The 26,420-nt window shown below is 43.1% G+C and overlaps 1 protein-coding gene across 1 annotated transcript; it reads right to left on the bottom strand.

Annotated features, from left to right (window-relative positions):
* Positions 1-730: 730 nt before the first annotated feature.
* Positions 731-18,370, bottom strand: LOC141508749 (CYFIP-related Rac1 interactor A-like). The gene is made up of 11 exons (XM_074217624.1): positions 18,163-18,370; positions 17,608-17,688; positions 12,926-13,047; positions 12,607-12,712; positions 8,174-8,310; positions 7,144-7,221; positions 5,456-5,572; positions 4,578-4,657; positions 3,411-3,537; positions 3,121-3,191; positions 731-1,549 (listed from the first exon to the last, which is right to left on the bottom strand). The coding sequence occupies exons 2-11, from the start codon at positions 17,675-17,677 to the stop codon at positions 1,486-1,488; spliced, it is 972 nt and encodes a 323-aa protein (XP_074073725.1). The 5' UTR covers positions 17,678-17,688; positions 18,163-18,370; the 3' UTR covers positions 731-1,485.
* Between the last annotated feature and the right edge of the window lie 8,050 nt (positions 18,371-26,420).

The raw sequence follows: 26,420 nt of genomic DNA, 5'->3' as shown, positions 1-26,420 counted from the left end.
AATGCTTCTACCTTTGATGTCTACTTGATCCTCACTTATAGCTCTAAGAAGCTGTAGCATACACAGTGGTCATATCCTGGTAAACTATTTAGGCAGATGGGCTAAACCCAGAGTGAGGGTAATTAGGGGTCTCAAACCTGCCAGTGAGTTAGGAGGGTCTACCCAAGGCATGTGAAGATTTTCCTTGGTATAATAGATGGATGAGAATAATTCATTCCAATGACCATGAAGTCAACTGTAGAATGCTGAGAGTTTGGTCAGACATGGAAGACACCAAAGTCACCCACTGCATCTCAAGCCATCACCAGTTGTCTTGACTCTGTCTTGCCACCTGACGTCAATGATTTTGGAAGGGAGAGTGAGGCCAATGACTTCATGCAACTCTGCCTCACTTAAATTCAATTTGTGCATAAATCAAAAGACATCACCCCTGCCATGAGGCTACCTGATCACAGCCGTTTAAAGGTAAAGCACAATGAATATTTTCTGAATGTTGAAAGGAATGTATGAATAAATATTGTAGAGGAAATAACCAGGATCTAGACTTGCAACTCCAACCCTTAATGAATCACCTAGAATACAAAAGACCAATCCACATCACTCTTTGGGAACAACCCCCTACTCCCTCAGGGACCATTTCCCACTTAGCCAACCCATAGGATGGTCCCTCTATATGTCATATCTAATGGAAAATGTGCTTGAAAAGGCTACCCTCATTCCACTACGAACAGATTAAATGTCATTTTATTTCACACAAAAATGTACAAAACAACAGGTGAGTGATTTTAATAGTTTATATTACAAATCTAAAAGATGTAGCTGAACCATTTCCCTGGAGTCCAGGTGGGGTTTTTTTTTTTAAAGACAAGATTGTTTATCATCTTTAGGTTGACCCTCTTCAAGGACTCCCTTACCTTATTTACATGAACATCACATGGTCTTATGAAGGAAGGCTTTTTTCCCTCCCACCAACATTTCAACTCAAGCCCGACCACAGTCCCAAAGCCTCAAGGCCAGAGTCCTGCTAGGTCCACTGCCCAGGGCCCAGCCAGTACTAGTCCACATTTGAGAAAATACCCAGGCTTTCTATAACATAGGAATCACCATCATGGATCCAGGAGGAACTGGGAAAGGCCAAGTGGAGGTTGGAAGACAACCTTATCTCACTTTCCTGGAAAGGCAGGCATAAACTAGTCATATCATCTTCTTGGGAAAGAGGGGTGGGAGCCAGCTGTCCACCCCTGAAGTTCAGTGGAATCAGGACTGGGGGAGACAGGCAGGAGGGGAGGTGGTCAAGAGAAGCTGGAGGTGGCAGTGGGGGGGAATTGTTTTTGTGTTTGCTTTTTAAAACTTTTCCCTTTCTTTATAAAATGAGAAATATGGTCATGGGTTTTTATATTCACATTATGGCAACATTAAAACTCAGTTGAAGTTCAAGGTTGAGCCTGGGACTTTGGAGTCAGGACCCTATTCCCGATGAGCATCTTACTGCAGCAAGGCTCGGACCTGTTTGGAGGTGGTGTCATCATTCAGATGCCTGGTGGTGTACCTGAGGGAAGATTGTAGAATCGTAGGATTTAGAACCAGAAGGGATGTGAGACTCCATCGAGTCCAGTCATATGGGGAAACTGAGGTCCACAAAGATGAAGGGATATGCCCAAGACAGTGGGAGTAGCAAGCACCAGGCCTGTAATTTGAACTCATGTTTTATCATCAATTCCCAGACTTTAATATCAGTTCTTGGCAGCTAAGTGGATAGAAAGCCTTGGGAATCAGGAAGATCTGAGTTCAAGTTCAACCTCAGGCACTTCTTAGTTATGTGATCATGGGCAAGTCACTTCACTTCTGTTTGCCTCGATTTCTTCAAATGTAGAATGAGGACAATAATATCACCTACCCCACAGAGTTGCTGTGAGGAACAAATGAGATAGCAGTTGTAAAGTGCTTAGCATAGTGCTTTCAACATAACAGAAGATCTATTTCCTCCCTCCCACTTTTTCCACTTGACTCCAAAGCCTGGAGGGAGTTATGCTTGAGAACATGGGCTACCTTCCTCCTCTCCATCATGATCTCTCTCTCTCTCTCTCTCTCTCTCTCTCTCTCTCTGTCACTTTCTCTCTTTAGTTTTTAATTTTGCAAGGCAATGGGATTAAATAACTTGCCCAAATGTCTGAGGCTGAATTTGAACTCAGGTCCTCCTGACTCCAGGGTCAATGCTCTATCTATTGTGTTGACTAGCTGCCCCCATCATGATCATTCTCTAGAGCTTCTCCAAAAATCTAGTAGGCAATATGTTCTGGAGAGAGAAAATGAAGTTTTCATCTCTTGAGCAAAACACCTTTTTTTTTTTTTTTTTTTTTAGGTTTTTGCAAGGCAAATGGGGTTAAGTGGCTTGCCCAAGGCCACACGGCTAGGTAATTATTAAGTGTCTGAGGTCAGATTTGAACCCAGGTACTCCTGACTCCAGGGCCAGTGCTTTATCCACTGTGCCACCTGGCCGCCCACAAAACACTTTTCTATCAACTTTAGTTTCCTTCTTTGCTGGGTGGGAAGAAGTCTCGCCTGATGACCTCAAAGGGTCATGAAGACTGAAGAGTCTTAAAGCAGGGAAGTATTTTAGTCTGATTATCTCATTTTTTTACAGATGAAGGAAATTTAGCTCCAGAGAGTGAGAGGGCTTGCCTATGGTCACATAGTGGCAGAGCCAGGACCAAACTCTGTTGTCCAGAACCAGGATATCCTTCTAATGTCTCCTACTACCTCTCCGGATAGTCCTTCCCCCCATTTAGCAGACCTCTGTTCCCTCCCTTGAGTGGGGTGATGGCATGGGGGAGAGGGTGGACTGCTTTATTGGAAACCATTTTTATTATTTCATTAAATGCATTTGCTTTGAACAAGTTGATTAGGCAAAAAATAAACTCACCGATGGGGGCTCATCAGCTACAATGAGTGCATGTGGACTCATAGAGAACGTTAAACCAGGAATCACTATTCTGGGGCATTTCACATGCAAGGGGGGGAGGTGCCTTAAGTGTCATCATTTTGGGGGAGCTCAGTGGGAATTTCATTTCCCAATTCCCATCAGGAGTTGGAGGATCTGCTTACCTGGTCACAACTTACCTAAGAGCATTCAGAAGCCCCTCGGTGCTATTGGAAGGTTGATCCTTTAGAACTTTAATACAGCCCTTCATCTGAGGAGGCAAGCGGTGACATAGTCAGGCCATGGTGGAGGCGGGGAGATGCTCAGTTAAGGCCACATCCGCTCCTCTCCAATTCTCAAGCCTCAGACAAATCTAGAGGCCAGGTAGCACCTCTTCCTAAGAGTCCCTCCCACTAGCCTCAGCCCCTTTGGCTCCTATCCCAGCCCTGCTGCCCACCATCTTGGAATCCTGGGCCAGAAGGGAGCTCACATCAATTTTGGATGTCTTGGCAAAGGCCCCCACAGGGTGCACGTGGTCGTACAGGATGATGACACCCACCATGACGCGCATACAGAACAGCAGAGTCTCCGTGTTGGTGAACCGGCTTCTATACTCCCTGTCTCGGAGGAGAGATGAGAATATGGGACTCGGAAGGCAGGAAACCCAAGTCCTAATGTTGGCCTCACACTAACTCTTGCTATGGCCTTCCACAATTTTCCTCTCTTTTGGCCTCAGTGTTACCATCTATACAATGAGAGGGTTGGTGATTTTTAAGTTATCATATTATATAAGTTCTTATATTCTTGTTGCCTCTAACATTCTATGTTGTGTCCCAATGATTTCATATTCTAAAATATTCTAGTCTAAGGCTCTCTGTCTTAACAGTTTAAGTGCTATAGTAATAGTATATATGATATATTACAATATATTATTATACTTTATGTCATATATATGATCTATAACAAATTAATGTAATTATGTGTAATAATGATAATAATAACAATAATTTTTACATTTTGCTTTCAGGTTTCCAAACACTTAACTGAATTATCTGGTTGGGCTATCGCAATAGCTGCATAAGGTAGGTTATTATTATATTCATTTTATAGAAGAGGAAGCTGAGAATGATGCTCCTAGCATCACCCAGCTAGCAAATATTCAAGGCAAGATTTTCACTTCGTATCTTGCTGACTCCAGATCCAACTTACTATTTATTGTACTTCCTGGTCTAGGTTCTAGGGTTTCTTATAAACTAATATTTAGAACTCTAAAGGTTTCTGCCAGTTTTTTTTGCAAGGCAAATGGGGTTAAGCGGCTTGCCCAAGGCCACACAGCTAGGTCATTATTAAGTGTCTGAGGCCGGATTTGAACCCAGGTACTCCTGACTCCAGGGCCTGCGCCACCTAGCTGTCCCATTGCCAGTTCTGACATTCTACATTCTTAAGTCTTTTTTAGCTTGTATGTTTTAGATTCCAAGGTTCCATCTAGCTCTGATGTCGGAAATTCAGTGATGCTCAGGAGTTGGATGTGCAGGTGTGGACCTCCTGCTTCTGGGCTTCTGCCAGCTGCATAGCCCTCTGTTGCCTGACCATGATGTCTGGGGTGGGAGAGGGCAGAGTGTTGGGGTGAGGGAGATTGGCTGCTGGCTCTACTCACGGTGTCTCCAACATCACCCGGCAGACACAGGCCATAGTGCTCAGACAATCTGTAGTGTCCTCAATGGGAAGTGTCTTGTTCTGGAGGGAGAGAACAGGACCCAACCACTTTTCTGACCTGTACCCTTCTCCTATTCCCCAACAATTAATTGTCCACTTTCAGACTCCATATTCTGACTAGACTGGACCAACCCAAAACGTAAGCTCTCTGCTTAGTGGAATTAGTCCATTAGATTGGGAGCACTCTGAGGACAGGACTATTTTTGCCTTTCTTTGTATCCCCAGTGGTTAGTACAGTGTTTGATATAGAGTCAACAGCTTTCTTACCACTTCCAACAGTTTCCAACTTGTTAACTCCACCATCTTGTTCCTCTACCTTTATACACATCTGGCTCCTCATGCCTCCTGAACAGTCTGACTGTTCACTCCTCCCTGAGAGGATGTGGCTATTGAAGTCTCATTGGAAGGGGTTAAAACATGATGAGAGGATGTGTATGAGGGTATGTAAACATTATTCAAAATGGGACAATTAGGAAAAGATCCCTTGTCCCTCCTCCCCAAGATACCACCATGCCTGCCCTGGGACCTGTAGTCTCAAGCCTCAGACAAATCTAGAGGCCAGGTAGCACCTCTCCCTAGGTGTCCCTCCCACTAGCCTCAGCCCCTTTGGCTCCTATCCCAGCCCTGCTGCCCACCATCTTGGAATCCTGGGCCAGAAGGGAGCTCACATCAATTTTGGATGTCTTGGCAAAGGCCCCCACAGGGTGCACGTGGTCATACAGGATGATGACACCCACCATGACTCCCCAGCTCTAAAAACTTAATTCCTGGTCAAAGATTTCAGACTTTTCCCCCCACCTGACCCAGTGTAGTTCTTACCTCAGATACAAACTTGGTGGTTGCATTGCTTAGGGTTTTGAGCATGGGGGTGGCTTCTGCATAGAAGAGGGACATTCGGTTGGCCATTTCATTGTTGACTTCACTCTCAGCATCCAGCTGCAAGACCCAAAAGGGGAATGGTACTATGTGCAGGTCACACCATGAAACTGGTCTGGGGATGACAGACCACCCAGATCTACCACTTCCATTCCCCCATTCTCCACAGTGACTCAGAGTGCTCTGTACTCAAGGCAAAGAATCAAGCTGATCCCAACCTTAGTTGAAAAAGCATCCAAAGTATAAACTGACATAATAAATTTGTCTTAGTGTGGAATCCGTTTTTGTGACTTAGAACCACAAAACATCAGAGCTGAGAGACCTTAGAACAAAGAATGTCAGAGCTGGAGAGATCTCAAATGATGATGATGATGCTTGTCCTTCATTTTTTTTTTCAAAATTCAAGAGATCTTTTATTTGTATTTTTAAAGTCATTTATGCCATGAATTCATAGGGGATTGGTTCCAACAGCTCAGGTTCCTTGCCATTGGTGCTCACAAAGTGTGCTTCTCTGGGTGGAGCAGGTTGACATCTTAGATGAGCCCAAGTGCCTTTTTCTTTGGCTTCTTTCTTCTTCTGATCATTTTCCTTTACCTGCTTTGGGAAGCTATCTCTGCTCTTAGAATGCTTAATATGCTCAATATGCACATTAATTCTCTTGGCTAGAATCTTGCCCTTAACCTGTTCATTTACAACAACGCCTATAGCATGCTGTGTAACATTATAGACCCATCTAGTCTTGCCATGGTGAATTTGTGGGGCATTCCTTGCTGAACTATGCCCATACCCTTGATATCTACAACATCACCTTTCTTGTATATGTGCCACATTTCTGAAAGGGCCTAGAAAACATGTATATAGTCCTTCTCCTTTTTTCCTTTTGTGTTCATCATTTTGGCTACTCACTGGAATATGGCGGAGTTGGTGGAAAGGAGCTTGTCTTTCGTTCTTGAAGAAAACTATGACATTAGGGAGGTGATGTCATGACATGCATGTGAATCGGATTTGAGTGAGGGGGATGCTGGCTAAATCACCAGCCTCATTTTCTCCTCTAGAGCCATTTGAGTCTAGTGGCCAGATATGAATCAGGACAACTGGAGATGGATCTGGATGCGAGGCAGTCAGGGTTAAGTGATTTGTCCAAGGTCACACAGATAGTAATCTAGATGGTGTAGTGGACTAGCCCTGAAGTCTGGAAGACCTGAGTTCAAATCTAGTCTCAGACATTTGTTAACTGGGTGACTTCGGGATCTTACAAAATAGAATGTCAAAACTGGAAGGCCTGTTAGAACATAGGATGTTAGAACATATAGTGTCAATTAAGGAAGAAGCCTTAGAACACAGAATTTTCTAGATGGAAGGGCCCTTGGAACATGGAATGCCAGTGCTGTAATAGACCTTAGAGATTATCTAGTCCAATTCCCTCATTTTATCATCGAGAAAACCAGACCTAGGGAGAGAAAGTGACTTTTCCAAAGTTACCAAAGCACATTGACCAAGCTAAGAGTAGAACTGTCATGGTCCTTCTCTGTTTCCTACCAGCTCAATAATTCTCCAAAGATTACTCCTATGACTGTCTTCCCCAGATGATTCACCATACTTCTCTCTCCCAATCTCACCCACTGTCTCACCTGTAAGTTATTAATTCGATTTCGGCTGATGGTTCTTCTATAATAACTGAAGTCATTCTGAATGGCAGGGTTTGTCATCTGTGAGAAAAAGAAAACCTTAATGGCTACTAGAGCCCTGATCTTATTTTCCCTAAAATACCACTTGGATCGGATGAAATCCCCAGCAGTTTTGGGACCAGAGTGGAGAGAGGCAGTGAAACACATGCATAGGGTCTGAATGTTGGGGCCCATTTTTCATGGTGAAAAATAAGCAAAGATACTGTGTGTGTCTAGCAGGTGGTTGGGCAGGGCCAGAAGGCTTGCCTTGTTGATCCCCAAGGCTGTATTAGAGGGTCACACTTAACATCTGAGGTAGGAGAGAGTTTCAAACATAGGTGATTGTTCAAACAAGGTGAAAGGATCTTAGAACAGGGAATATCACAAATGGGAGGGCCCTAAGAACAGGGAATGACAGAACTGGGAGAGCCCTAAGAACAGGGAATGACAGAACTGGGAGGGCCCTAAGAAAAGGGAATGACAGAACTGGGAGAGCCCTAAGAACAGGGAATGACAGAAATGGGAGGGATCATAGAACACATACTATCAGGGATGGAAGGGGGCTTAGAACACAGAATGTAAGCACTAGGAGGACCTTAGGTCACCAAACACCAGAGCTAGAGAAGACCTAAGATCGGAAATTAGAATATAGAAAGTTAAGGATGGGAGAGTGCTTTGAGATCAACTAACAATTCTAATTCAACCTCTTCTTTTTACAGTTGAGGCCAAGAGGCACACACCCAATAACTAGGGGAGGCTGGGCCAGAAGGTCAGGTATTTTGGCTCTAAGGCCGGATCTCCTACCATCATGCTACTAATCTTTTATTTTAATCCCTCTGATGAGTTTTCCAAGGACTTGGTAGCCCCATCAAGGGCTGAACAAGTGGGTTGAGGAATGAGTTATTTCAAGGTGGGGGTCAAACATTCTGTTTAAAAACTTTGCCCTTTTCTCTCTTTATTTCCCCCCACACACACCTAGGGTCCCAGAGATTACCTTGAGCTCATCAAAACTGAGCGTGAAGTGTAGAATTTCAGCAAATTGCTTGGCAAGGGCTTGTTCTCTCTCTAGATGCTGTGTTGGGGCGTAAGGGGGGCTGGTTAGGGCTTCGAGGAGGCTCCTCAGGGCATTCTCTGGGGGTGAGGGGCACAGAGAAAAAGGAGAGCATGCCCAGGTCAGACCCTAATAATAACCCCAGGGCCTCTTTTCTCCCTCCCTCCTTCCCAATGTCCCCAACACTGTGGAATCCTCAACCTGGGAGGGTTCCTAGAGGTCCTGAGTCTAGAACCTGCTCTGAACAGGAATCCATTGGATGCATCCACCTTAACTGGGATGGGCAGAACCCTGGGTCTAAGATGATGGGCTTTCACTTGGGGACTATGATTCCTTTTAAATAAAATAGCTAGCAATTTTATTATGTTTTACTTGCATGCATTATCTCTTTGGATCCTCACAACAACTCTGGAACATATTATTAGCTATTATTAACCCCATTTTCCAGATGATGAAACTGAGGCTGAAAGAGATAAAATGGCTCTTAGAGTCACCCAGCTAGCAAGTGTCTGAGGCAGGATTTGAACTCAGATCTTTCTGATTCCAAGTCATCACTTTGCATATTCTATAAACACTAGCTATTATTAGTCCCAAGGAATCAGTCTCAGATGGAACCATCAATTCATTCATCTTTACTAATCTTAACCTCTCACCTGCATATCCTGTACTCCTTGTGTTGTATTGTCCACTCTTACTCTGTTAGCACATCACTTTGTAAAGCTCAATGGGAGGCAGGAAGAAATACATAGTTTGGGTAAGCATTCAAAGGGTAGGTGGTACAGTGGACAGAGTACCAGGCCTGGAGTCACAGAAACCTGAGTTCAACTCTGACCTTCTTAGCTGTATGACCCTGGGGAAATCACCTCACCCTGTTTGCCTCAGTTTCATCATCTGGAAAATGGGGCTAATAATAGCTAATTTTAAACTTATTAATTATTAAATTATATATTTTATTATGTCATATATTATATATAGTTACATAAATTATAATAAAAATTAAAAGCTGTAAAATGAACTGGAGAAGGAAATGGCAAATGAACTGAGCAAGACCAAGATTTCAGAACCTGGCAGAAGGACTATGACACTTACATGTCATTGTTATTCATTTGAAACATGTCTTCATGACCCCATTTGGAGTTTTCTTGGCAAAAATACTGAAGTAATTTGCCATTTACTTCTCCAGCTCATTTTACCAATAAAGAAACTGAGGCAAACAGAGTGAGGTGACTTGCCCAGGATTGATTCAAATTCAAATTCAAGACTCCAGGCCTGGTGACCCATCTACTGAGTCACCTAGCTATCCTTAACACATATAAAGAAAAAATGCAACATTATGTGAACTAAAAAAACCCAACAGACAGGGATAGTGATCATGATCTCAGACAAAGCAAAAGCAAAAATAGGCTTTATTAGAAAGGATAATCAGAGAAATCATATTTTGCCAAAAGATACCATAGATAAGTGATATAAAAAAATTTACAGCAAATTTCTCTGAAAAAGATCTCATTTTTCAAATATATACTGAGTATATAGAATTGAGTCAAATTTATAAAAACAAGAGCCATGCCCTAATTGATAATTGATTAAAGGCTATGAATAGGCAGTTTTCAGAAGAAGAAAAAATATGAAAAATATGAAAAAATACTCTAAAGTACTAATGAATATAGAAAGACAAATTCACCTCAGACCAATCAGAAGTGACAAATACTGGAGGGGGTAAGGGAAAATAGGTACACTAAAGCACTGATGGTGGAGCTGTGACTTGCCCCAACCACTCTGGAGAGCAATTTGGTACTATGGCCAAAAGACTATAAATCTGTTCATACCCTTTCAATCTGCAAGACTACCACTATAGTCATATCCCAAAGAGATCGAAATAAAAAGACCTATATGAACAAAATTATTTCTAGTAGCTCTTTTTGTAATGTCAAAGACTTGGAAATGGAAGAGATGCCTATCAATTGGGGAATGATTGAACAAGTTGGGGTATATGATTACAACAGAAAACTATTGTGCTATTAGTTGTTTTTTTTTTTTTTGCAAGGCAATGGGGTTAAGTGGCTTGCCCAAGGCCACAAAACTAGGTAATTATTAAGTGTCTGAGGCCAGATTTGAATTCAGGTCCTCCTGACCCCAGGGCCTGTGCTCTATCCACTGCACCACCTAGCCACCCCCAATTGTGCTATCAGAAATGACAAGCAGGATGGTATCATAAAAGCATGACAAAAAGTATATGAACTGATACAAAGAGAAGTGAGAAGAACCAGGAGAACATTGTACATGGTAACAATAATGTTGTAAGGATGAGCAATTGATTACTCTGATCAATACAATGATCTGAGACAATTCCAAAAGATTCAAGATGAAAAATGAAAGAACTGAGGAACACTGAATACAAATTGAAGTATAACTTTCTCACTTTATTTTTATTACTTTTTTGGGACATTTGGATAATAAGGACATATGCAGGATTTCATATAATTGTTATCATATGGGGGTGTGAGAGAGGGAGAGAATTTGGTACTTAAAATTTTTTTTAGGTTTTCTTTTTTGCAAGGCAAATGGGGTTAAGTGGCTTGCCCAAGGCCACACAGCTAGGTCATTATTAAGTGTCTGAGGCCGGATTTGAACCCAGGTACTCCTGACTCCAGGGCCGGTGCTTTATCCACTATGCCACCTAGCTGCCCAGTACTTAAAATTTTAAAAGAAAAGAATGTGAAAAATATTTTTTTGAAAAGAAAAGGAAAAAAATGTGATAAGTACAAATGACGTATTGGTGAGATTGAAGAGTCTATATTATTACCAAAGGAGGAAACAGAAAAAGACTTCTTGATCCTGAAGAAAAGATGAGGACGTGAGGTCAGAGGAGTTGAGGTAGGTATGGAAACTGATGGAACTCAGACAGGCATGGAAGCACAAGGGACTATTCAAAGTAAGGTGGGTAAGGGCAATCAGTAAGACGGGGAATGAAAGAGGTAGAAGAAAAGGAGGCTGTGGTCAGAGTGGAGTCTTCAAGTGCTTTGTCTTGGAAGCATTCCAATTCTGATAGCTGATAGACATGTTGAGAAAACATAACTCATTTGGAGCATAGAAAGAGGATAAAAAAGTTGGGGAATTAAATTTCAGGTTGTTCAGGAGGTTGTCTAAACAAATCTTGAATTCCCAAGTATGATGGCAGGGGAGAGGCCAGAGAGTCATTGAGAAAGTTGACATGAAGATTGGTAAATAGCAGCCAGAATAAGTGCTGGAACATTTCAATATGGGCTTTGAAGTGAGGAAAATTTCAAGGAGGGTTAGAAGTTGATAAACGGCCTGTCCATTTGGCCATAGGGAGCAAGAAATGTATCTAGACCTCTCCACCTGATTTGAGTGGTGGAGGGAGAGGTGAGTTTGTTAGGAAGAGTGATCTTTTATAATGTCATAGCCTTAGAGGGGGGAAAAAAACAGGTTTCTGTCAAAGGAAAGCCAGTCTGAACAACACATCAGTTCCTAAAACACAGGCTTTTCAGCCCATAGACCTCCCATTCTGCTCTTCAAACAGAGGTAAATAGATGGTAGAGTGAGTAGAGTGTTGAATCTGGGGTTAGGAAGACCTGAGTTCAAATCCTACTTCAGACACTCACTAGCTTTGCAATTCTGTCAAGTCAGTTAATCACTTTGCCTCAATTTCTTCAACTGTATAATGGGGAACAATAACATCTATCTTCTATGGGTTTTGTGAGAATCAAATAGAATCCAATTTCTAAAGCACTTTGCAAACCTTAAAGTACTGCATATATACTAGCTATTATTAAATCAGGAATGATCTTTCCCTACACCCCATTTATGATGATAGAAATTCTCTTCATTCACCGATGCCCATATTAAATATCACTTTCTGCAGGAACCTGAGGCCCATAGAATCATAGCTTTAGAAGTTATAAAGGACCTTGGGAGCAATCCCTTCATCTTACAAATGAGGAAAAGAAGACTTGGAGAGGAGTAAGGTAATCCCATGCCCAAGGTCACATAGATAGAAAGTGAAGGATGAGAATGAGCCTCTGGTCTCGGATAGAAAGTAAGGAGCTTGTTGTCCCATGATCTTGGACCCCAGACTCTTGCTACTGAATCATGATGCTTCCTCCCTCTGACCACCCAAAACACAGTCCTCTCTTTCATGGTCTTGATCACATTCAGGCTCCTAGTGGCCTTGTTCCCTACCTCCTCCCCATCTCACAGTGCTGTCTGTATTCAGTAGGAGCTCACCAAACAGGTGTTATATGTTATTCATCTTATCTGTTGCTATGTGTGAGGATGAAAATGAGTTTGATGAGTTTGGCAGGGCCCAGAAGACAGAACAGGACAGGGACAGCCTCCTGGGCTGCTTGGATTCTTACCCAGTCGAAGTGAGAATTCATAGAAGCGTTTGAGCTTGACAACAAGTGGACACACTGCATTCCATGCCTTCTCCTGGAGAGGGAGGTCAGTTGGGTTTTGGATGGCCTGTGGATAGAAAGAGAGGAGCTTGGGGTAGCATGAACCAGACTCACCCAAATCCAAGATATCGCCTCCCCAGTCACCTTCCCCTCTGCAAGGATGCTGATGTACCTTTCCATCCACCCCCAAGGACATCCTGAAAGGTAAAGTCATTCCTCTACTAGATTTTGCCTGCAGCCTATGCAGACATCAGGCTGGAAGGAGCCCTAAAATCCATACCTCCCGAATCTCCTGGCCAGCTCCAGTGTAGGACTGCAGTTCTGCCAAGATGCCCTGGGCCTCCTCCAGGACGGCACTGACTTGGTTCCACACAGCTGTCTCCGCTTCTGTGGGCTGTGCATCTGTGAGGATCACCCAGAAAGAACCGGGGGACCAAGAGACCAGACTGGTCAGTCATCAATGTTAGTTTTTTCAGGAGTTAGTGATGGACAGCAGGAAGCCCTTTTCTCTCTTATCCTCCAAGTCTAGTTAGATGTTTCCCATGATTGGGAAGTCATTATGGTAACTTTGTGTCTCACACCCTGCCTAGAGCTGAACCCACTCTTGTTCCTCTGAGAATTTGGGCAGTGCCTTCCCCTAGGCTTCTTGCCTGAAGGTGAGGGAGCTATCTCTACAAGGTTCCCTCCTTTGGCCATCCCTTCCTTCCTTCCTTATTGTTCAAAGCATCTCCATAACGTGTGGTCTGAATATGGGAAAAGAAGCCTGGAAAAATAAAGGGAATCAAATAAATTCATGGGGAAGCAACAAGTGATTGAGGACATGAACCCTACCTTCCTCTTCTGGGGGGAACCTGAACCCTGTCTCCTTCCGAATCACTACCAACCCCTTTCTTTCAACCCCCTTCACCCTCCCTTCCTGAATTGCCCCTAGACGTCACTTCTTGCCCAATTCTGGCTCTGCTTCTTGGGAATAGGACCCTAGACATGAGGAAATGAGATGTGCCTTGCTGTCTGAGGCTCCTCCATGGAAAATTAAGTAAAGAAGTGAAGAATTAAGGGATTTAGACCTCAATGTACCTTCCTGAAGTAAAGCAACTTCCTTGGCTAATTTTCCTCAGGGGTAATGCCAGCAACAGAAAGCATGCTGCTCTGGAGGTCGAGAGGTCTGGATTCTAGTTCTGGTTTTGATAAGCTTTTTGACCTTGGGCAAATTTTTTCCCCAACTGATCTTAATTTCCTTATCTAAAAAAAGAAGGCTCTTGGACTAGATAATCTCTAAGGTCCTTCCCAGGTCTACCTTTCTATATTCTAAGCTCTCTCCCAATTCTGACATCCTGGCTTCTAAGACCCTCCCAGCTCTGACATTCTATGTTCTAAGACCCTCCCAGCTCTGACATTCTGTGGCCTAAGACCGCTCCTAGCTCTGACACACCATGTTCTAAGGTCCTTCCCAGCTGACATTCTGTGTTCTAAGACCCCTCCCAGTTCTGACATTCTGTGTTCTAAGACCCCTCCCAATTCTGACATTCTGTGTTCTAAGAGTCCTTCTAACTCTGACACTGTCTTCTAAAGGCTCTCTCAGCTCTGACATTTTATATACAACCTCCAAACTCTTACATTCTATGTTCTAGGAGTTTGATTTCCTATTGGCAGTCCTATTGGACTCTAACCTTGGCTAGAAAGAGCCTTTGCCTGGGAATTGGGGTATTCTCGCCACATGTCATAGGACTACATTGATCTAGTCACTTTCTCTTTCCGGACCTCATTTTCTTCATCTGTAAAATGATATAATAGTCCCTGCCCCCTCAAAATTGTTGGGAGATTCTTAAAATCATTACCATGAAATGCAATTTGAAATTTGTAGATGGTAAGGAAGGATAACCATCCTAAATAGCCAACTAATATCACAGTCTTGTAACCCTGAGGAGTCCACTGGTTAAGTGACATTTGAATAGGGTAGTTCTGGGGCATTGCTGACACTCAGGAGGCCTGAGGTGGTCAAGTCTATCCATCTGTTTGTCTGGAGGCTGATGAGCTGTGGTCTCTTTCTGTTCCCTGGATGGCAGATGGGAGCAATGAAAAAGGAGAAGTGGCAAAGAAAGGGAGAGAGCCACTCTTTTCCAAAGTGGGCAGTCCTCCTTCCTGTGGCTCTCTAGCAGCCTCCCCCATGGATCTCCAGTCCAAACCTACCAAGATGAGTAGAATTGGAATGGCTCTGATCTGAAGCCTTGGTATAGAAGCTAGAGGGAGGCCCTGATCCTCAACCTTGGCAAGATGCTTCCCTTTACTGGACCTCAGTTTCTGACCCTATAAAATGGGGGGGGGAATCAAATTGTGTTTTCTACCTCTTGGAGTTTTGGGGAAGAAAATGCTTTTGTAAATCTTAAAAGGGCTAAAAGAAATGGAGCTTGTTATTGTTGTTAATGACCTACTTTTGTGGCTCTTTAGAAAGAAATCTGTGTGAATTTAAGGAAGTTATTCTCCTTCTGTGTCTTCATTTTCTGATCTGTAAAATGGGGCTAGTAACACTTGTCTTCCTTGCCTGATGGTGTTATTAAGGGGAAAGGAGTTTTGTAAATCTTAAAAGTGTCATAGAAATTTGTGCTGGGATTATTTATTTTTATTCAGAGGCTGGGGGACAAGTGTCACTCTAGACAGTAATGTGTCTGAGTTGACTGATAGCCTTGTTGCCTTAGTGGGAGCAAAAGCCATTCCTCCTCTATGGCTCTACACCATCACCCCATTTACCTGCGTCTCCCTTCCTTTGGGACCTAGGGTGATGTCTGAGTGGTGGCCTTAGGAGGGCTAGACCTAAAAGCCTGGCTATGATGCTCTGACCTATTCCCAGAGAATGGGTGAAGCTAATGGGGGGGGGGAGTTGTGCAAGGGAGACATTTGGGGGAGGAAGGGAAAGAGCATGGTTCCTGAGCTGGTAGATGCCTGACTTTCTCTGGTTTTCAGTCTGCTCCAAAAAATGAGGGGTCAGGATTACTAGGTCCTTGGTTAAGGTGCCTTCTGTGTCTGTGATTCTGGGAAGACTTGGCATTACTGTGGCATCTCAGGTAAATTCCTTGTCTTCTTTGTAGCTTTGATCAAGGCTGGGGTCATTTTTTTTGTTTGTTTTTGCAAGGCAATGGAGTGGTGACTTGCCCAAGATTGCACAGCTAGATGATTATTAAATGTCTGAGGTTGGATTTGAACCCAGGTCCTTCTGACTTCAAGGTGGGTGCTCTTTCCACTGCACCACCTAGATGCCCCTGGGGTCATTCTTAATGGCCTTTTTCAGCCCCAGGGCTCTATCAGAACCAGAAAATTTCCAAAGCTTTGTCTTTATTCAGCAAAACCTGAGCTAAGGTTGGTAGAAAAGCATGGCCTTGATTTGTCTGGACGGACATTTAACCCTGAGACTTCTTGAGAAGGTTGAATTAGAGTAGGAATTCTTATTTTGTGTGTGTTTGGTGGTCCTCTTCTCAGAATAATTTTTAAAAAATGTATTAAAAAATGCTTAGGATGACTTTGGAATCTTTCCAAATATTAGATCCATCCTTCAAGGATGAAGATTCGCTGCCACCAAGATTATGCCTTTCAAAGGAGGTCATGGGGAGAGTCTTGGGCAAAGATTCAGGGTCTAGTCCTCCCTCTGAGACTTCCTCTGGCCATATGACCTTGGGTAAGTCCCTTCCCCTCCCTGGGCTTCAGCTTCCTCTCTTGGTCTAAGAGATGCCTCAAGTCCCTTTTAATCTCTAAATCTATGATGCTATGAACTACCAAGTCTAACATTCAAAATCTTCCAAGAGGGAAAGATGGAACCAGTTAACAGAGTATCAGGAACCTCTGTGAGGCAGGACTCAGTGATGATGTCAGCTGCTTTCTTTGTTCCCAGTTCCCTCTTTCTTCTTCTCCTTCCCCTTTGCTTCCTCTCTTTCTCTTCCGCCCACTTTAGGCCCCTTCCTGATTCCCTCCTCCTCCCCCATTCAAGACTCTGGATCTCGGGGCTCTGTCTAGCCTCTGGTTTGAGAAGGAGAGACAATCAGAGAGAGAGAGAAAGAAGCTATGACATTTATGCCTTATTATCCTGGGATGGGTGATGGACATGGGGTGAGTATGCACTGTGTTCCTGGGCTCTTTCATCAGCAAACATTCAGAGACCTCCATCTCTTACCCATCCAATATTATAAAGAATCTGATGGGTTGAGGATTCAAGGTGTTGGGGTCCAAGCCCCTTCTCTTCCTTTGTTCAAAATAATATAGGTAGCATATTACCTGCAATATAGAAAATGGATAGGGGGCAGCTATATGGCTCAGTGGACAGAGCATTAAGCCTGGAATCAGGATGGCCTGAGTTCAAATCCGGCTGCAGACAATTACTAGCTGTGTGAGCCTGGGCAAATCACTTAACTTCTGTTTGCCTTAACCCACTGGAGAAGAAAATGGCAAAAAACTTTGCCAAGAAAGCCCCTGGATGGTAGAGTCCAAGGGGTCATGAAATCAAGAGGCAACTGAATAAAAACAGGTAAAAAAGAAACTAACCTAAGATATTAGGACAAACTTCTCAATTATCAGGGCAGAATGGTAGTGAAATGGTCCCTGCATTTGAAGCCAAAAGGATCTGAGTTTGAATCCTAGCCTCACTACTTACTACTTAAAGAATCCTGGGCAAGGGATGGGGTTGAGATTAGATGACCTCAGCTCCAGCTGGAGGATCCAAGGACCTGTCAGAGCTGACTGAAATGACTTCCTCGGGAGGTAATGAGTTAATAATTATAGTTGACAGTTCTTTGAAAGTGGTAGACTGCCTTCCATATGAGATCTTGTTTAAGCCTCCCAACAATCCTGTGTAGTTCCCAAAAATATCAGTCCAAGCTGATCCTAGTCAAGGAAGGCAACCCACCAGGGCTTCAGGCCCTGCCATGCAGCTGGAATTCCTCCTCCCTCCTGCCACCGAGGACCTCTTGCACTTACTTTCAAAATCCAGGAAAAAATGGGGACAGTTTTCGAAATCTTTGCCCAATACCTTTATGAGATTGCCCATGGCCTGCACACCTGAGGGATAAAACAGAACAGAGTGGGACAGCTGGCAGAGGAAATGCCACCACATTCCTCCTCCCTTGGCTCCCTCGACCCAGTAACTCCCCACTCATGTTCCCCAGGGCCCAGGCACACTCTCTCTATCATAGTGGGACCAAGTCTACAATTCTGAGGGGGAAGATGGACAGAGCCCTGGAAAGGAGATGAGTTTTAATTAAGTACTAGTGCAGTCACTAACTTGGGAAATTACTTAACTCTTAGACTCAATATCCTCCTGTGTAAAATGAGGAGAGTTGTATAGGGTCATCTCTAAGGTCCGTCCAACTCTGATCCAAATCTCTGCTTTGTTACAAATTAGAATTGATGACTTGAGGCAAGTCCCTTTAATCTCCTTGGTCCTCAGTTTTCCCATTATAAAAATGGGAGGGTTGGAGCAGCACACCCATAAAAATCCTTTCCACTGATAAATCCTATAAGTCTCTGACTTACGTGTCGTGGCCTCCTGTACTCTCCTGGCCAGGCCAGGGCTTCTTCTGTGTCCCCCAGAAACCAACCTGCCCTGACTTGGGCTGGAGGCTGTGCTGGGGCGAGGAGGGTGGGCTCCTGCCAACACTGGTGTCTGCCCCAATGGTCAAGCTCAGCTTAGAAGGGAAGCTGAGAGCCCCGGAGAGTCACTGGGCATTTCCTGTGTGGCTGTCTCTCCTTCTTCACACACACACACACACACCCCCCAGCTCCTGGTACCTCCCTCCCCACTTCCTCCTGGCTGAATTGAGATGGTGCCTCTGACTCTGTCTGAAGCCTTTTGACTAGAACCTTCTCTCTTGGACCCTCTGGGCTGTTCTAGCTTCTGCTAACTCTCAGACACCAAGGAGATTCTTGGGAGAGAGTCTCCCCACTCCCCAGTGTACTTGCAGTCACAAAGCCTAGCCCTGGAAGAGTCAGGGAAAGGGTGCTGAAAAAGGTGGCCTTTGCTCTCTCTGCCCTTACCCCAAGAGTCTCCTGAGGTACAGAATTGCTAGGAAACCAGTTTTTGCATTTTCATGATCTGGGGGTTCAAGGCTCTTTTCCTTTCCAGGAGACCCAAGTTTTAGGGTCAATTTTGCCATGGCTGCATTTACCATGGACCTCAATCAAGTCTCTTCTCATCTGTAAAGCGGAATTCAATTTGCTGGCCGCTGAATTCCCTTTCCCCTCTGACACTGTGTTCCTAATCTTAGGGTGTACCTTCAATTCAATTCAATTCTACATTTATTAAACATCCGCTATGTTTAGGTACCATTTTAGAAATGAAAGACATAGAGACAAATTCCTGGCTGTGTCATTCCCCTGATCAAAGCAACTAGTAGCTCCCTATTTCTTCTAGGAGAGAATACAAGTGCCTCAGTTTGGTGGTTAAAATCATTTACAATCTGGCTCCAACCCTCTTTCTAGACTTATTTTCCTTTACTCCTCCTCACTCACTCTCCATCAGCATAGTCAACCCAACCTACAATCTAGAACATTCCATTTTTCAAGCCTTTGTATAGGCCGACTCCCATTCTTAAGTGCTCTGACTTCACACTTTCATTTCTTGGAACCCAGCCTCATTTTAGGCCACCAGGTGTTTTCTTAATCCTAATCTACCTCTACCCTTGCCCCAAATTTCTTTATAGGTTCTTTGCATGTATTTGGGGGAAATCACTTAATCCTGTTTGCCTTAGTTTCCTTAACTGAAAAAATAAGCTAGAGAAGAAAATGGCAAATCACTCCAATATTCTTGCCAAGAAAATTCCAAATGAGTTCATCAAGAGTCAGAGATGACTGAATAACAATGACAACAACAATAAATGCTGGTTGGAATTGAACTGAAACATTTTTTAAAAAGAACTCATCCTGCCCTCAAGAAACTTTGCCTCTACCTTTTTCTTGATTTTCCTAAATACCCCAGAGATAGCACAGCTTAATGGTAGGAGTCTTGGAGACTTGGATAGCAGTCCCAGTTCTGCTCCTTAGTTTCATCATGTGTCAAGGGGGGATAATAATGATCTTCACACTCTCTGTCTTGTGAGGTTGTTGTGGGAAGAAGAGTTTTGTCAATGGTAAATCATTGCCATTAGAAATTGCTGAATCACAACAAATGAGAGCTGATTAGTATTCATGATGATCACTACTTCTCATAATGACATCTAGGTTACTATGCCTTCTTCTCAGGTGTGAGACAATGGATAGAGAAGTTGTAAGGTGCTGTGTGTGTGTGTGTGTGTGAGAGAGAGAGAGAGAGAGAGAGAGAGAGAGAATCTCTGTACAAGCCTGCTCATGCTATCATCATGATTTAGTGGCAATATAAAATGACTTGGGGGTCCTGGGAACAGAAATGTCCATCTCTTAATTGATCATATCTTCACGAACCCATTTAGCTAAAACAGGTGAAATATTTTGTCTCCTGACCTGACTACTTTTTGTCTCCATGCATGCTGGTGGGTTACCTATCCAAAAAGCAATAGATTCCTGGATCACTGGGTCACTGTATCTTGTGGAATTGGGGGCAAGCAGACCTTTCCTATCCCCTACCTGTAGGGTGGTTTAAGGTATGATTTACAAAACAAAAAAGTATTCATTAGGCAACTACCATTTGCCAGGTACAATGGTAAGGGCTGTACAATTATTATCTCATTTAATCCTCACAATAATTCTGGGAGATAGGTGCTTTTTTACAGTTGAGGAAACTGAGGCAAGCAGAGGTTAATGACAGTAAATTTCTGAGCTCAGATTTTAATTCAGATTCTTTTCTCCTGGGACTACCCTTTCTTTCCTTGCTCTCCCTAGAGATTTAGCCAGCCAGACCTGATTATGCCAACTAACTTACTTTTTACCCTAGGGTCAACATAATGACCCTCAGGTACACCATGGTCCATTTCTCTAGTCTATGAAGTTTCTATCAGACCAAAAGTTACTGAAACAATCACAATAACTCTTAGCTCCAGTTAGGAAAATTCCTAACATCCAGATAGAGGTTTGGTTCTCTGCCCTAATTTAAATTTTTGTTTAAACTTTGGAATGACTTGCCATTCTCTCACTGTGTGATTATGGACCAGAACCTTCTCCTTTGGGCTTCAAAAATTAAAAAATTTGGGCTCCTTCCTGCTCTGATATTAGGTGATACTGATTCCAAATCTTAATTTTCCTCTCTCAGAGTCTGGAGACAGTAGGAGAACCAGCTCTGATACTCACTGTTTGTGTGCCCTTTGGCAAATCACATCTTCTCATTGGGACTCAATCTCTTCAGCTATAAAATGGAGAAGAGAACAATTCCTTCCTGGTCTCCCTCACAGTGCTGTTGGGAAACCTAAACTAGTGAATGGATAAAGAACAAGGGGTCTTTCACCTAGGGTTTGGGAATTTAAAAAAAATCTTTGGGGTGGCTAGGTGGCGCAGTAGATAAAGCACTGGCCTTGGAGTCAGGAGTACCTGGGTTCAAATCCAGTCTCAAACACTTAATAATGACCTAGCGGTGTGGCCTTGGGCCAGCCACTTAACCCCATTGCCTTGCAAAAACTAAAACTAAAAAAAGTCTTTGGATCACTGTATTTTTATAGATTTAGTTTCTTTTGTAGTGCTTTTTATTTTATTTTGTACATTTAAAAACAGTATGCTGTGAAGGGATTCATAGGCTTTACCAGACCAAAGGGGATCATGACACAAAAAAAAGATAGGGGATCCCCTGAATTAGAATGAGAGGCTTAGATGTCACTCACTCCTCATTTTACTTTATTTTATTTTTAGGGTTTTTTTGCAAGGCAAATAGGGTTAAGTGGCTTGCCCAAGGTAAGGTAGGTAATTATTAAGTGCCTGAGACCAGATTTGAACCCAGGTACTCCTGACTCCAGGGCCAGTGCTTTATCCACTGCACCGTCTAGAAGCCCCTCACTCCTCATCTTAAAGAGGAAGACAGTGAAGACTAAGGAGGGGAAGTGACTTGCTAATGATACATTAGCTAAGAAGTGGCAAAGAAAGGATTCAAAATCAGATCTTACTCCTAATCCAGGGTTCTTTCCAAAGCATCCCACTACTTCTTATAAATGTGAGCTCTCAGTATGGCCATTTTGGAGGAGACTAATTCTGTCCCTTTCTTCATCTCTACTGCTGAGAGCAGGGAAATATATAGATCTTCATTCATCCCTTATCTTAGTCAGTACCTTCTTATGTCGTGTACCTCCTAAGCAATTATTATTATTATTATTATTTTGATCTTCAGGCTTAAGTGACTTCCCTGAGGTCACATTGCTAGAAAATGACTGAAGTTGGATTTGAATTCAGGTCCTCTTGACTCTAGGAGCGATGTTCTATTCACTGCATCACTTAGCTGCCCCTAATAATGCTTCCTAGCTGGTCATTCCTAATCACTGTTCTCTCCTTGTTCCACCCTTTCTGGCTGGTTCCCCTACCTGGCTGTTCTCTGTCCTTCCTACCCAATCTCAGTTCTAGGCTCAATATTCCTTCCTATTCCTACTTCCTTCTGACCATTCTTCTCTTCTGACCCATTCCTCCTGTCTTGTGTCTCCTTCTAGTACATCTGTATTTCTTTTCCTGGCTAGTCTCTTCTCTCAGGCAATCCCCCCTCCTAGCTGGTCTCTCCTGGCTTGTCTCTCTGTCCCTCCTGGCTGACCTTCTTCAAGATGGTCCTCCCTCCAGGTTAACCTCTATCCCTCCTGGTCAGTCCCTCTTCTTCTCCTGACTGGTCTTTGTCTCTCATCTTGGCCAGTTCTGTCTTATATCTCTCCTGACTCTTCCTCTTCCTGGCCAGTTCCTCCCCTCCTGCCTATCCCTTCCCCTGACTAATCTCTATTTTTCTTGACTGTCCTCTTGTTCTATCCCTCTCCCTGGCCAGTCTCTGCTCCTGGATAGTCTCTGCCTTTCTTGGTCAATCACCCTTTAGGCCATTCCTCTGACTTAGTTACTTCTTCCTGGTACATCAGACTCCCAGTGTTTGTTAAACTGAATTAAGACATAAAATGATTTGCTGTTTTCTTGTATCCTTATTCCTATTTCCTTCCATGGAGAGGCATAGCCTGCTTGGCCTCTCCTTTCTCCATTGGCCCCCTCTGTCCCTGTTGCCTGTTCCTCATCCAAGCCTTACCTCAGGGAAGACACCACTCAGAGACAACAGTGACTGGTAGCCCAGCTGTATCCCCAGCATCCACCACTTCCTCTGTAGGCAGGGGGCTGGGGAAAGAGTAGAGGGGCAGAACATCACTACAGGCCATCTTTTACATATATGCATGTTTATACACAGACACACTATCACCATATGGACACACACATGCAAGCACACTTATCTCCTATTTAAACATTTAGAATTACATGCTTATATTTATGTATACACAGTATGATCCAAAAGTCTAATAGTTTAAAAGTTATTAGTTCAAGCTCTTAAAACCTAAAACTTTACCTACCCTGCAGTTATATATATCCATATGCATATATGTATCAAATATACATATATATCTATAAATATATCTATTTCTACATGTATACATGTGTACATATGATTTTTACCAAATACTCGCTTCCAGGGATGTACAGCTAGGAAGTAAGAGAGCCAAGACTGAGATCCAGGGTATCTGATCCCTAGCTCCACTAAACTCCATGGGAGTCAAAAGCCCACTAATCAATCAGTGGACCCATTCTGGGGAGACCCAAGGTATCCCTCATCCAACCCCCAGGGTCAGTTAAATTGGCTCTGGCAGGCAAAGATCAGTTCTTCTGAATAGATCAAATAACAAATACTGGGTGACTCGTCAGGGATGTTGGAGAGGGGATCCTTGCTCAGGCATGGGCTGGTCCAGATACCCTCTGAAATCCCTTCTAACTCTGAGATTCTGATTCAAGTGCCAATTCAACGATTGAGTCACTCTGAGACCTTGGCCAAGTCACTTCCTTCTCTCTGGAATTCAATTTCCTCATCTAATTTTTTAAAGAAGAGGTGGGGATCTATGGGTATGGCATGTCACACACAGTGCCAGATTTGTTGCTTTTATTTAACCTTAAAAATTTTTTTTGGAAAAGAAGATGAATATAACTTAGAAGACACAATTGATATAAAATTTTAAAAATCAATAAATAGATTTTTAAAAAATCAATAAAATTTAAAAAAGACGGTGGAGAGTAAAATGATTCCTAAGGACTCTTTCCAGTGTTGAATTTCTGGGATTCTCTATATTGATTTCATTCTCCCCTTTTCTGACCAGTTTCCCCATGAGTCTGCTTCCAGAGATCGAGGATCTTAATGGTATGTGTATTCTCTACCTGCATCAGACTCAGACCTTGGTAGATGGGCTTCATGAGTAACAGCAGAAGGAAGAATCAAAAATTAATAAGAACAGGGCAGCTAGGTGGCACAATGGATAGACACTGGCCCTGAAGTCAGGAGGACCTGAGTTCAAATTCAAACTCAGACACTTGGCCCTTCCTAGCTGTCTGTGTGATGTCGGGCAAATTACATAACTCTGATTGCCTTGCGTCCAAGGTCATCTCTAGTCGTCCTGATCCATATCTGGCCCACTGGATCCAGATGGCTTTGGAAGAGAAAATGGTCTGGGATACCATAGCACCCCCTCATTCAAATCCAATTCACTTCTCCAATGTCAAAGTCTTCTTCAAGAATAAAGGACGGGGTGGCTAGGTGGTGCAGTGGATAGAGCACCGGCCTTGGAGTCAGGAGTACCTGGGTTCAAATCTGGTCTCAGACACTTAATAATTACCTAGCTGTGTGGCCTTGGGCAAGCCACTTAAACCAATTGCCTTGCAAAAAAAGAACTAAAAAAAAAAGAATAAAGGACAAAATATCATCACCATCATCATCATATTTTGATTTAAGGCTTGCACCTTATTAAATGTTATCTCAGTTGATTCTTATATAATTCCTTGAGCAGTAGTTGTTTCCCATTTTATGAGACAGATAGAAATTAAGTGACTTGCTCAAGGTCACACAGCTAGTGTCTGAGGCTGGATTTGGACTCAGGTCTTCCTGATTCAAGGTCCAGTTCTTTATTCACTGAATCATCTAGTTGCCTAAATTCTTCAGCAAACAGCCTTTGGTCTATTGGACTTCTCAGAAATTGGTCAGACTGCTACTGGGGGGGGTGGTGGTTAGATAGTCCTAAGGTCTAAAAGTCTTTCTAGCATGGTAGAACCTGGCAAGACATGGGTTCCCCTGGCAGAACCAGAGAACCCAGGATCACTTGCACACAATAATGAGCCATCAGAGGAAAATTTTTTAAATGCTAGAAAAAGTTTGAGCCAGGGAGAGCCTCAGTTTTCCTCCAATATAAAATGGATCTAATGAATAATTCTTTCTCCATCTCCAAATAGAGGCAGAGGAAACTCCTGGGCCAATGAAATTGGCCTCCTTTTCATCTTCCACTTACCTTCCCCTGCAGACCTTTCCTCTTCCAAAACTACCCCTTTTTGATGTGTGCTGAGGGATTTGGAAAGATACCCTTTGCTATGGGAGATTGCAGCTTAGGGGTGTAGAATCAGGAAAATGTTCACAGAAAAAGGGAAAGATGATCCTTGAAAAACAAAGATTTTTACTACCTCCCTCAACTGTCCCCTCAGTCAAGCTTTCCCAACTCTCCATCTTTCATCCCAGACTCAGGTTGGAGCTGGCCAGCCTCCATTAAGGCTGGAGAGTTGAAAGAGAGGGATGTGGGGAATGGGGCTAAGGTTTCATAGGCAAATTCCCAATCCTTTTTTTTTTTCAACTTTGTAACTCCCCTCCTACCATCCAAGTAGCCTCTATATAATGGGTTTGTAATTTGGGGTCCACAGATACCCAAGACAGTTCATGGATAGATTTCCAGATGAGATCCAAACCTCTAACTAAAATTTAGCATTTCCTTCAATGATTTAAAATTGTGATTCTGAGAAAGGACCCATAGGTTTCATCAGACTGTCCAAGGGGTCCAGGATCCCCAAATGCTTAAACATCCCTACTCTACATTTGATTCCAACCCCCCCCCCCCGAGGTTGTTCCTGTGGCCAGCACCATATTGCAAGAACATATAGCCTTGCACCTTGATGTAGATGCCTTCCTTTTAAGGGGTAGCGATCAACTGTCACATGTTCTGAGAAAGGTAACCAGGATGGATCATACTTAGATGATACTTAGAATTAGAAGACATTTTAAGGATCTAGAGTAAATCACATAGCTATTAAGAAGAGTCAGAATTCAATCCCAGGACCTTGGATGTCAAGCACATTGATGCAGGGACTGGAAAAGAAGTCAGAGGTGAATCAGTTGAAGGAATCAGCGATGCTCTAAGAAGCTACAAAAGTTTATTGTGATGGTGAAGGGGAGGGAGGAGACCATGTGATGGATCTGATTATGAGGAATTGGAGGTACTTTACTGGAGTGAGGGAACCCTACCTTTCTCCCATCCCCTGCCTTCCTTGGCTTCCTTACCCCCTGCTCCCTCACCTTTCTTCTGGTTCCTTAAAGATCCAGATAAGAATCCCACCTTCTACAAGACATCTTTCTGATCTCCCTTAATGTTAATGCCTTTTCTCCATGGATTCTCTCCAATTAACCATCAGCATATCTTTTCTGTATGATTGTATATTCATACAACAAACATTTATTGATTCCCTATTGCATGCAAAACCTTATGTTGGCTTCTGTTATGGAAAGACCTGAGATTTTAAACCAGATTCTCTGTTTTTCAGAAAGAAATTGTTATTATTCTAATAACAATGAAATAATTCCT

Source organism: Macrotis lagotis, chromosome 1, assembly GCF_037893015.1.
Source record: "Macrotis lagotis isolate mMagLag1 chromosome 1, bilby.v1.9.chrom.fasta, whole genome shotgun sequence".
Lineage (NCBI taxonomy): Eukaryota > Metazoa > Chordata > Mammalia > Peramelemorphia > Peramelidae > Macrotis > Macrotis lagotis.
The sequence above is the reverse complement of the archived record's forward strand: the minus strand, read 5'-3'. Positions and strand labels throughout refer to the sequence as shown.

What these genes read in the sequence shown, in the direction of transcription:
- LOC141508749 (XM_074217624.1), bottom strand. Translation starts at nt 17,677, where the DNA reads ATGGGCAATCTCATAAAGGTATTGGGCAAAGATTTCGAAAACTGTCCC. An exon ending in CTGGCCAGGAGATTCGGGAG is followed by an intron (nt 12,713 to 12,925) that starts GTATGGATTTTA and finishes TTCTATCCACAG; the next exon opens with GCCATCCAAAACCCAACTGA. An exon ending in CCAAGACATCCAAAATTGAT is followed by an intron (nt 3,192 to 3,410) that starts GTGAGCTCCCTT and finishes TTGCCTCCTCAG; the next exon opens with ATGAAGGGCTGTATTAAAGT.